The sequence below is a fragment of the Sander lucioperca genome, chromosome 23, assembly GCF_008315115.2.
Source record: "Sander lucioperca isolate FBNREF2018 chromosome 23, SLUC_FBN_1.2, whole genome shotgun sequence".
Classification (NCBI taxonomy): domain Eukaryota; kingdom Metazoa; phylum Chordata; class Actinopteri; order Perciformes; family Percidae; genus Sander; species Sander lucioperca.
Window position 1 is genome coordinate 19,230,081 of NC_050195.1, and position 11,973 is coordinate 19,242,053.

Genomic DNA, 11,973 nt, shown 5'->3' on the forward strand with positions numbered 1-11,973 from the left:
AATAGTTCCCAGTATGTATATGGTTAGAATATGGCTGTGTCTCATGTGACCTCCTTATTTGTACACGCTGAGACTATACAAATCACAACATGTAAATAGGAAAATGTTGGCGTTATTTTGTCACTTATTGGGAGCAGTAAGCTAGATGGATCTGTGCTAAGCGAGGCTTAGGTGCGGTGGGTGCGTCAGACAGAGTTACGACACGCACGGAGATGAGAAGGGTATGCATGGACTTATCTTACTCTGGGGGATATGGTGAATAAGCTAAAGTCCCAATAAGTTGGGGTGTTCCTTTAAGGCTTGTATACCCAATTTTATTATGTCCACATTGATGGCCAATCTCCTCTTCTTTCTCCCATTTACACTTCTTTTCACTTTTTTCCATTCCATCCCATCCCATACTGACCCTTACTCTGCTGCTCTCATCTCCCGCCTCTCTCTCAGGATTACAAATGGCCTTCTTGCCTCAAGAAAATAAGGACGGTTATGTGCACCTTTTTGCATTTTCTAGACAATAAATCCCAAGCACTTGTTACTGTAGTGACTGATGCATTGTACATCAAAAATCACATTTGTTCTTGTCAGTGTTATAACTATGTCATACTGAAATGCACAGGCATCTCCAATCATCTTTTTACAGTGATAGAAGTAGATAGAGAGAAGCAAATATTAGCATGCTAACACACTTAGCTAAGATGGTGCCTATAGTAAACATCATAATGGCTCATACCATTGTGAGCATGTTAGTGTTAAGGTTAAAGCAATGCTGTGCCAAAGTATAGCCTCACAGAGCTGCTAATGTTGCTGTAGACTAAAGTACCACACACAATGGATGGCATTTATTGGCAGAGTATAAACTTTCCTTAATTCTACAAAATAATGTCATTCTTAGCCAAGACATGTAGCACCATGCCATTATCTTGTGATATGAAAGGGAGAAAAAACAAGTAAATGTAGACTAGGATTCACGTGATTAAAAAGTTATGAATGACCCAAAAGTTTACTGTGCAGTTTGTAAACTTCACCCACTTGTAACCCAAATCTGAACTGAAGACAGAAGATTTTTGTGACAAAATGGGCAAACAGCCAAAATTCTGCAGTGAATGTAATGGGGCAGCGTGGTCAGACTACACAGTACATCACATTATGCATCATGATTGAAGAATGAAGATTACTGCTCGTGCCAAGTCATGTTCAGTTCTGGCTGACAGACGACACTGCAGTGGGCTGACAATGGGCTGAGCAAGTGTGCTAGCAGTTTAGGCTTGGCGTGACTCATTCTTGGCTGGAACCAAAGCTTCTTTTCGCAGCCATCTGTCCATCACTGCCACTTCACTCAGTGAAAAACAAAGTCAATTAAATTATCAGTCCACAAACGGCGTCTCCTTCGTCACACAGAGACAATGAGAGCAGACATGACAGCCAAGAGTGAGATATGTGTGACTGCAACAATGAATACTTACTAATATTTCACACAGAGGAATTAATACCAACTGAGCAAGAGCGTGAAAGAGAAACAGACTGTATGTACATCTGTGAAAGAAAAAGAAAGTGAGTTTGAGAGAGAAATGAGGAGAGAGATAGAAGAGAGGGGAGAGTAATGATCCCTATGGCGTGGCAAAAGAGGGATTGGCTGCATGGATGTCAAGGTGACACTGACAGGCCTATGAAAAAAAGTGTTTATCCAGCATCCCATGTGCCAGTGCATTAGATAAGTGCATCATCCCATTGAGGTGATGGACTCACTGGCTGTCAATCACATGATGAACCAAGCACACAGTAAGGGACTTAAAAGTAGATACGCCTTTCGAATACGTTCCTATATTAACAACCTTTTTGTGCACACGTCTGCTATGATTGTACATTTGTAACATAGATACAATTCACAATAATTTAAAAAAATACTTATCAAAAATTAAGCAGAAACGAACATGTACTTTCACTATTATTGGTATTATGCTGACATGCTTATGTTCAGCAGGTAGAATGTTTATCATGTTCACCATTTTAGTGTTTTGCATGCTGATAGTTTTTTACTAAACTAACTAAAAAGTACAGCCAACGTTGATGGGAATGTCCTTACTCTTGTAGGTATTTAGTCATAATCCAAAGTATTGGTCAAAATGACCTGATGGTGCTCGATGAAAGGTCAGATGATCACAACCATCATTAGGATTCATCCTCCAGGGAACATCAGTGTCTGCACCAAACGTCATGGAAATCCATCTGATAGTTGTTGACATATATTTTGGTTTGGACCAAAGTATTGCAATCACTAGAGCCTAAAAGCTGATCAACTTCACAGATTTAAGATTCTGGCAAAAAAAAAAATAACGTGCATCGACACTGGTAAACCAGCCCTCAAATACCCATACAGATTAGGGCTGCACAATATATAATTTTTTTATCTTCATCGCAATATCCACTTGCGCAATAAACGCAACGCAAAAAGGCTGCGACACAAAGAAAATATCAGTAGAAAACTGCACTTTAAACTTTTTAGCTGATGTTCTGACTTAAATGAATTTCTATGAAAATGTACCGTTTGGTGTTGCGCCTCACAGTGAGCAGTTCAAATGCCTGCAACGTTATGACAAGACAAATGCAGGGTGACAAGACCCCTACAATTGCAAAATATCTGCTAATTCTTTTTCCTCTAGTAAGTATTACCTGCAGCCAGCAGCAGCTGTCCCTTGAGGGTCTTTGCTCTTATTTACAGTGAACTCCCTCACAGTGAGATCTAGTGTATCTCGCAGTTCCTTCCCTCTCAGGTCCCTCTGTGGAAACACAGCCCCATAACAGGATGATGGCTGATCAAGGGGAATACAGTGAGAGAGGCCAGGATCTGCTCTGTGCTGCTATTTTGTGCTTGCGTCATCAATATCCTGGCAGTTTTCTGGTGTATGAAGCAGGCTGTGGATGATTGATGAGAACTGGCTAAGTGAGCAGAGCGAGCCGCTAACCATCTTCAATGGAGTGAAACATACCATCATACAACAAATGGAACTGTGCTTGAGAAAAATTATTTCAGCTCACTTATTTTATTTAATACAGAGATAAATGATGTACTCTGGACCAATTCCTGGCCAAATTTGTGATGTATGCAAATGTATCTTTTTGCCACAGAGGCATGAGGATTTCCCAGATTCCATTGATAAAAAAAAAAAAAAACCCCTCTCTCTAAAAAAAAGGTCAAATCAATTTTATATAAATGATTTCCCTACATAACACTCCAAACCTACTAAGTGGACCTTAGTGCTTAGATTGTCTTCATCGTTAATTTTAATTTACCAACTCAAGCTCAGGTTTACAGTATTCAGCTCTTCATCACATTTTCAATCATTCTTGCTGATTATATATATATATATATATATATAAATAATGTATCCTACCTTAAACCTACATTGTGTAATGTTTTGAGTTGACTCTTTCACAAATATGTGCTCATTCATGTGTAATTACTTCCACCAACTAATCAAAGTATTCTCGTAAGCGTAGAATCTGCAATTCAGAATCATTCAGAATACATACGAGCGAGTCGCTTGAATGGCGGCAGCCATGTTGGGCCTCCATCTTTAAAATACATTAGCCAAAGAGGGACATACCTCCGCCTTTCGCGCTTTTACACTCAGTGGCACCGTGACGAATGCCAGCCGGGAGATTACTCGCGACTGCCGGCAGATTTTAAAGCCTGTTGAAGATGGAGGATCACACCTACTCTCGAGGACATGTAACAGAGTCGCCAAGGAAGCAAAAAAGAGAATTAAAATGACAACGCGACAGGCAAAGCAACAAGACCAAAGTTAATATTGGAGTGGCTTTTCCAAGATGGAAAGAGGAGCAAGGATTTTAAAAAAGACGCCAAAGTTGCCTGCTTTCTTCTCGACAGGTAATTTAGCCTATTTGTGTAAATTTTAAGTTTCATAGTTGCTTGGCTAACTATAGCATGGTTGTGCATAACGTCGTGATTTCCCTGGCAGACAACTCACGTCATGCAGTTGTAACACAGACTAGGCTATAGCTAGAACAGCTGTGTGTAAACGATGGAGATACTAAGAGCTAATTTCAGGTTCGGCCACCGTAGGAGTTAAAACGCGCTCGGAATGGAAAGGGCTAGAAAGTAATATTCAGTTGGTTGTCATATACAATTTCACCGCTAGATGGGAGAAATTCTTACACAATGTAGCTTTAAAGTGACTATATGTAACTTTTTAATGTTTCTGAAGCTCTGTTATTTTTCATACAATGGTCCTAAATCACCTTTAACAGCAAATGAGACTAACAATGAAAAGAACGGCATTTTTATATAGTTTTTAGTAAGGCCTCTGCCCGGGTTCGATTTTTCCAGCGCAGTCACAGAATAATTTGCGGCAGGTAGACGGCGCTACAGTAACACTTTCTGATGGGTCACAGATTTCTTTGTTACACCAAAAAAGCCTGTGTTAGTTCTCTTAAATACATTCATGGTTAGTATCCAGCCTTTTGAGATATCTATGAGATAGAAGTTATCTATTGTAGTTAGCAAGACACTTGTCAAGTTTGGACTCAATCGGACTAACGGTTCAAGAGATATGCACATAACACACAGACGTTCCTGCAATTTATAGATAGATGTGCTATATGAATCTAAGTTATTATTATGTTGGTTGCTACAACAACTTCTTATTGCTTTGGCTCGTAAAACAGTGACAGTGATACCCGGTTATCTCACTAAGTATGCAACACTTGAAATGCAACGATGCATCTGTAACTTATTCTCTTATTGTAAATGAATGATTTTCTGTCTGAGCAAGACATTCATCGCAATTATATGACCTCCTCGTAACGTTAACAACGGTAATACAGTGGGCAATACAGTACCGTATAGAAAAGACCTTTACGACAGCAGGTGTGGCCACTAGAATAAACACAAACTGAAAGTTACATATAGCCACTTTAACCTTGAATCAGTGTTAGATTTTAGAAATGTTAAATACTGTCGTCAAATGTGTTATTCAAACTGAAATTCCACTAACTGTACATGTTAAACATAGCGTTGTCCTGTACTCCCAGCTGACATGTCACATGGATACTTTAAAGTACAACTCCTGAACAGATCCCTTGTAAAATCAAACATGAGCTTGTGTGTGTGTGTGTGTGTGTGTGTGTGTGTGTGTGTGTATGTGTATGTATGTATGTGTGTGTGTGTGTGTGTGTGTGTGTGTGTGTGTGTGTGTGTAATTGTTTTTTCCAGACCTAAATGAACAGCAACAAGCTATAGATTGAGCAGCAGGTAGTTTCTAATTTACCCACAACTAGAAATCAACGAGAAAGATAGACAGCAGGCTATATGCTGCATATAAACTCTCAAAACATCGACACACAACAGACACACATGCATACTGTAGCACTAAATCATATATGATTTAATGGCATTAATTGGTCTGGTTTTAGTCAGTTATACTCTGGCTCATATAGTAGAGGTTATTCCAGACTGGTTTCAGCTTAACCCATTTCGTTTCCTTTTTCTTATTTCACAGTTGGACAGTAACATAGAAATATGTTGTGTATCGTTACGTTGAAAGTGAAATATTCAGATTCAAGACCCAGTCTGCTTGAAATCGGTCTGACATGTGGTATCTCGACTATTTACTATAAACTTCTGCAGGTTTGAACAATTCTTGTTTACAACAAGGTTTTCTGTGTTGACTACTGTTTTCAAACTTGCTTTTAGAGGCTGATTAGACATTAATACAAGGGTGTGGCTGATGACAAATACTGATTACTATCACAGGAAAATATTTTACTACCATATCATTCTCACACACACACACACACACACACACACACACACACGGAAATGTTTGAAACACTAACTAGAAACTTGCATGCACAGGACATCCACTCATTAACTATTGATGGTGCTCAAAGTTTTACATGTTTGGCTCATGTGGCTAAGACAAAACTTTAGCTTTTTCTCTCGGTCAAAGCCAAGTTTTATGCTCTCTACCGGTCTCTGTATATAAAGAACCAACCCAGCTGTTTACTTTCTTTCCCTCTTTCTTCCTGTTAACCACTGTCTCAGCTCCCCACTTAAAGCTAGCAGAGATCATGCAGTGGTGCTTGCAAATTCAGACAAGATGCTTAAAACAGCACACTGGGAGAGATTTACAGTGTGCATCTTGAGCATGACTCTCACTAACTTTCAGGCAAAGCAGCGACGAGGAAGAAAAATAGGAAGTGTATGATTACGCCCCTTTAAATCCTGCACTAATAACCTCCATTCTCCTGCAGTCCGAGCCCTTCCTCTTTGTTCAGAGGGTAGACAGAAACAAGAGTGAGAGGTACAGCCGAGTTAGGCTCAGAAAAATGTGAAAGGATACTGACTGAGTAGCAGAAAAAATGTTTACTTAAACTTACCAGATCTGACTCCTCACTGCCGGAATAATACATTTCTGCCCTACCCGACTCTCTGCCGTTCAGCCCGGCTGGGAGAAAATCTCCTCAGCTGCTGCCCATCTCCTCTCGGAGCACAGGAACTCCTACCAGCCCGACTTCTTTACTCCTACAAATCCCCTTGTTGCAGCTCCAGAGAGGAACGGCTGCCTCTGTAGCCCGAGCAGAGAAAGTTGGAGCCAGAGGAAAGAAGTTAGTTCCTCTCAGCCCTTCTTTGGCCTACCCAAGTCCCTGAGAGGCAGAGAAAAGACCAGCGTCTTTCCCACGCTGGGAGAACACTCCTTCAGAGTGCCGCAACCGTCCTCCAGCCCCAAAAGCAAGCCCCTCTGCCCCTCTCCCCTCCCACACACACACATTTATACACTCTGTCTGTTTCTCACACACACACACACACACACACACACACACACACACACACGCACACACACACACACACACACACAGACACAGACACACAGCCAGTTAGGAAGTAAGATCTCTGGCCAACAGGGCTGGCCTGAAAATTCTAGAAAGCACCAAAAGCAGCTGCAGAAGCTTTTTATGTTTGTGTGCGAGTGTGTGATCTGGAGAGTTTACACGTTTTCCCTTAAAGGAGGTTACACTCTGAGGAGAGGAAAGCTGGAGGATTTGAACTCACTGTATAGTCTCGGCACATGTTGTTGCAACCAGAACGTCAGGAAGTAATTATCTTCACTACATCGACGAAATGCCATATCTGCTTTCATCATCAAGGGGACCAAAGTCATTGAAACTTTCCGTTTGGTCATTTGATGGTAGACCATTAAGCTTACATTAAAAAGTAAGACAAATGGAAGTTACTTTGTAGAATAAGAACACATAACACACTACAAACTCTTACATCTATTAAATTAAAGCCATATAAAAGTTGGTTTAGTAATGAAGTGACAGATTTCTATTAAGGTTCTTTTACTGGTTTTTAAATCTCTTAATGGTCTTGGGCCTTCTTATCTTTTGGAACTGCTTTTACCCTATGAGCCTTCACGGACCCTGAGGTCCTCCGGTACAGGCCTTTTGATTATTCCCGAGGTTCGGACACACACTCACGGAGAGGCGTCATTCCAGTACTATGGCCCCCGTCTGTGGAACAGCCTGCCGGAGGGGCTCAGGGCTGCAGAGAATGTTCAGGTTTTTAAGAGCAGGCTCAAGACACATCTTTTTAACTTAGCGTTTCCGTGCTCAGTCACATGTTAGTTTTATTGTGTGTATGAGATGGTGTGTGTGGATGTTGGCGGTGGGTGTGTGTCTGTGGGTGTCTGGGGATGCATTTATGTGATGGGGGGTGGGGGGTCAATTGCTTTTAACTGTAAAGCACTTTGTGCTACATTTTACATGTATGAAAAGTGCTCTAAAAATAAAGTCTGATTGATTGATTGATATTAGTCAGAGCTCCAGGGTAATGCAGCTGTTATGCATCTAAGAAACTGTAGTGGTTACTGTAAAAAAAAAAGAAGCTCTGAAGCTGTGATGTGTGTTTTGTAACCTTACATGAGCTGTTAACGTCACAGCTCATATTGGCTGAGCAAGTTTAATATTCTATTAAAGCGGTACAACATGAGTCAAAACAGGGTTGGAAACTGCCACAGCTGAGTCATGAGTTCACAAAATGAAACCCTGACTAATTAAAATGGTCCTGTTATAAAACAGGAGCAACAGAGGAATGCAGCTATGTCACTGGAAAAACATGCCAACTGAACAGCACAGAGGAGAACTGAATAGATACATTTTATGTCCAACCTGTAAGATCATACAACTATAAAACTACAAGCTCTGAGCTTTATTCGACATCCCGGTAAAGCCCAGATTTGTATTTTTCAGTGGGGAAATAAATGTTTTCTGGGCGGCCCATCCTAAATCCTGGATTATATTGTGTTTGATCGGGGTTAACCCCTTTCTGAGGATTATTATCCAGGATGAGTGCTGCCCTGCACGTGACAAACTGTAGGATAGTTATCCTCATTTCACCAGAACAATGTTTCAAGTCCTGATGCATCAGTGCAATTAAAAATTCTTCTGTTGTCTGAGATAACAAAATCAGCTTGAAAAACCAGTCAGTGTATAACTCACCTATAATATTTTATATATGTCAAATATATTACGTTTTATTACATTACTATATAGCAATATACAAATATTTGATTTCTTACAGAGAGTTAGATAAGTAGATTCAATTCTGATGTGTTTACATTAAGTAAGAAGCTACAGCCAGCAGTCGGTTAGCTTAGCTTAGCATAAAGACTGAAAATGGGGAAACCGCTAGCCTGGATCTGTCCAGCTGCACCTGGCCAATCCTTTTTGTTTTTTTACAGATTAAACAAATTAGAAGTGTCAATTAGTGCGTTGAGTGCGAAGAAAGAAACTCTTCAAGAGTGAAGGCAAGAGTGTTTCTTACATATTGACCATAGTCTCCAATTCTGATAAATTTGTTAGGCTGCAACTAATAATTATAATCAATTATTTGTGCAGATTATCTGCTCGATTAATTGTTTTATAATTTTTGGTCTATTTAATGTCAAGAAGTGAAAAATGCCCATTGCAGTTTCCAAAAGCCCACGTTGATATAATCACATGTTTTGTTTAGTCCAACTATTAGTCCCCGACATACAGCTATTCAATTTATTATTATAGAAGAGTAAAACAAAATTAGCAAATATTCACATTTAAAAACCTGGAACCAGTGAATGTTTTTGCCATTTTTGCTTCTCAGCCCTCAAATATATCACAGCTGGTAGTCTAATCCAAAACCCTGCAGTGGCAACACGAGGTCAAGGTAAATGAAGGTGAAAAGCAGACTATAATTAAGTTCAGGCCTGGAGGCAAAAGCCTCCGCATACTGAGGGTGATGACAGTTGATGAGGAAGTGTGATCTGTTGCCTCTGAATACTCACTAAAAATGACTTTTGCATGTGAAGTCTGCAACTGCAAGAAAATCAGAGCAATTAAAAAAAAATCAAAGTGAGATTGTGAGGGTGATCAGGAAAGATTTTGAATTGTGATTTTAAGATGCCACTTGTTAATCAAAACAATGCATACAAAACACTGCATGTCCATTGATCCTGTGTAGCTCCAGCTATCCCTGCCAGGATTAGCATGCTGAGGCCTCCCATACTAAAATTTACAGTGTTCTATGTGTGTAATGGGTTTTAGCTCAAAGCCTCTACAAGCATACGCTGTATGCAATATGTGAAATTAACAAAAGCAAATAAAGCTGTTCTAAATTGGTTGCTTTCTTTTGTGTAATTACTATAATGTAATGATACAATAGCATTCTTCACTGCCGACAGACATTATTAGTCCTCTCTGAATTGGCTCCGAATGGGATTTGACAGATCAGTGTCTTCCAGTTCTGCCAGCGCTAGGAAAGGAGTGTCGGCATTGCCTTTGGCTCATCGACCAGTATACATGCACACAATGACGTCAGCAGCCATTCACACTGACAAGCACACAAAGGGCAACAAGGATAGCTTAGAAAAACCAGCATACAGTAATTGGACCGAGAGGGGGGGGATCAATACAACATCCCAATGTGTTTAACCTAGAAAAGAAATCTGACAGAGTTTCCTTTTACTCCATAGTTACTAAAATGTCACCTTGTGTAGTATGAAGAGACTGATGGTAGACTAAATTCTGACTCTGCTGCTCTTACATTTTCCCTAATACAACAGCCCTGCAATAAATCCTTGTATCGACACTTTTCTGAAAACTGAACATTGGAACCTTCATGAAGGCAGGATTTATTGCAAGACTGTTGCATTAATTTTAGCTACTGTAGGTGTATCTAAATTGGCAAATAGGTTTACACTGTGCGATAAAGGTTTGTAACTGAGATAAATGTAAGAATACATGAATATTAGATGCATGGCAACAATATTTTAATGTGGGCGACAGCCACAGGAATCATATACTGTGGGTAAGAAGCTTAAGTCCTGAAGTCTAATCCTAAAGTAATGATCATACATGAATTTCTATTGGTGGTGAGCAGTTATCAATTATTTGCTAAAATCTGCTTCCCTAAAATGTCTTTTTATTAGGGCTGCAATTAATGATTAATTCATTATTTTTTTTAAAGATGATTTTTTTGGGGCTTTTCCACCTTTAATTTTGACAGGACAGCTAGGTGAGAAAGGGGGGAAGACATCCCAAGGAAATCATCACAGGTCGGATTCGAACCCTGGACCTCTGCGTCGAGGAATAAACCTCTCAGTATATGTGCGCCTGCTCTACCCACTGAACCAACCCAGCCACTGATTAATTCATTATTGATTAGTCTGTTGATTATTTCCTTGATTAATCAATTAATTATTTGGTCTATAAAATGTCAACAAGTAGTTTCCTGAGCCCATAGTGATGTCTTCCAATGGCTTGCTTTGTCTCAAACCTAAGGTACCTAAAGATATTCAGTTTTATATCATGGACGACTAAGAAAACCTGAAAAACTGGAACCAGTGAATCTTTGGCATTTTTGCCCTAAATAATGTCAAAATTGTTGCAGCATAATTATGTGCTGATTGACTAAATCGACCACTAGGGTTGGGCATCATTTTGATTTTAACAATTCTGATTCTTTGGGGTTCAATGGTGATTTACAGGTTTTCTTTTCAGGCTTTTTCAACTTAAATTAAAGCCACACTTTGGAGCGCTGCTTACTGTGCTCCATGGCTGCAACACAACAAGCGTCTGGAATTACGGTGGCTGCTACAAACTATTCCAATAAAAAAACGATTCCATTGGTATCGTAATTTTTTGAAACGATTACAAGTTAGAACCGGTGCCCAATCCATAAACCATAAACAGATCAATCACCCTGGAGCTAGTGGAGATTCAGTCTGCAGTATAGCGGTGATCACACCTGTGTACTTTCAGTCACAGAACACTCTTTCATGCCACCAGGCCTTTCTATCTCCATATCAGGAGGTCCGACACTTTCATGCTGTGTGACTCCACAGTGGCCACACTCACCATTAAAGTAAACGGTCCAAAACAAAACCACTCCACTTTGCTAAACACACTTGCCAGTGTTGAAGCACTCAGGATCACGAGTTAATCTGTGTAACATCAATAGAAGATCATAACACAGACAAAACAATGACAGATACTGAAGATAATTAATTGATTCTGACCCGGAGCATCTTGCCAGTGACATTAACAATATCCAACAACATCAACAGTGTTTTGTTTGCCTGTCAAATGTGCTATTATAACAGGCCATGATTCATACAAATAATGTTATGGATGTAAAGTAAACTAAAGAGATACACCACAATTAGATCACTGAAGATCTCTCAGAAACCCCTCCAAAAAGGTGTTTTGCCTTGCCAAGAATACTATTACACTAATGAAACTGGACTACAGGACTTCAAGTGCTAGTGGATAAATCAATTTCCCTGGAAGAAACAAAAAGTCCCTAGTGGCAATAGGCCTATTTCTTTGTTGACCAAAACATAGAAAAGACAGTACAATCTTCTACCAAGTAAATGCAGCACTGTATCCAGTTGATCCTGTAAATGACCCTTTCAGATC

At 39.8% G+C, this 11,973-nt stretch overlaps 1 protein-coding gene across 7 annotated transcripts in view; it reads right to left on the bottom strand.

Moving 5' to 3' along the window:
- Positions 1 to 11,973, bottom strand: part of cacnb2a (calcium channel, voltage-dependent, beta 2a) — a 70,952-nt gene that overhangs the window by 31,367 nt on the left and 27,612 nt on the right. The window contains exon 1 of one of the 7 annotated variants that reach the window (XM_031292963.2): positions 6,400 to 6,733. The exons of the other annotated variants lie outside the window; for them this stretch is intronic. Coding sequence (XP_031148823.2) covers positions 6,400 to 6,432 — 33 coding nt within the window. The 5' untranslated portion in view covers positions 6,433 to 6,733. Of the gene's footprint in view, positions 1 to 6,399; positions 6,734 to 11,973 lie in introns of those variants that run through there. 7 annotated transcript variants of the gene reach the window in all.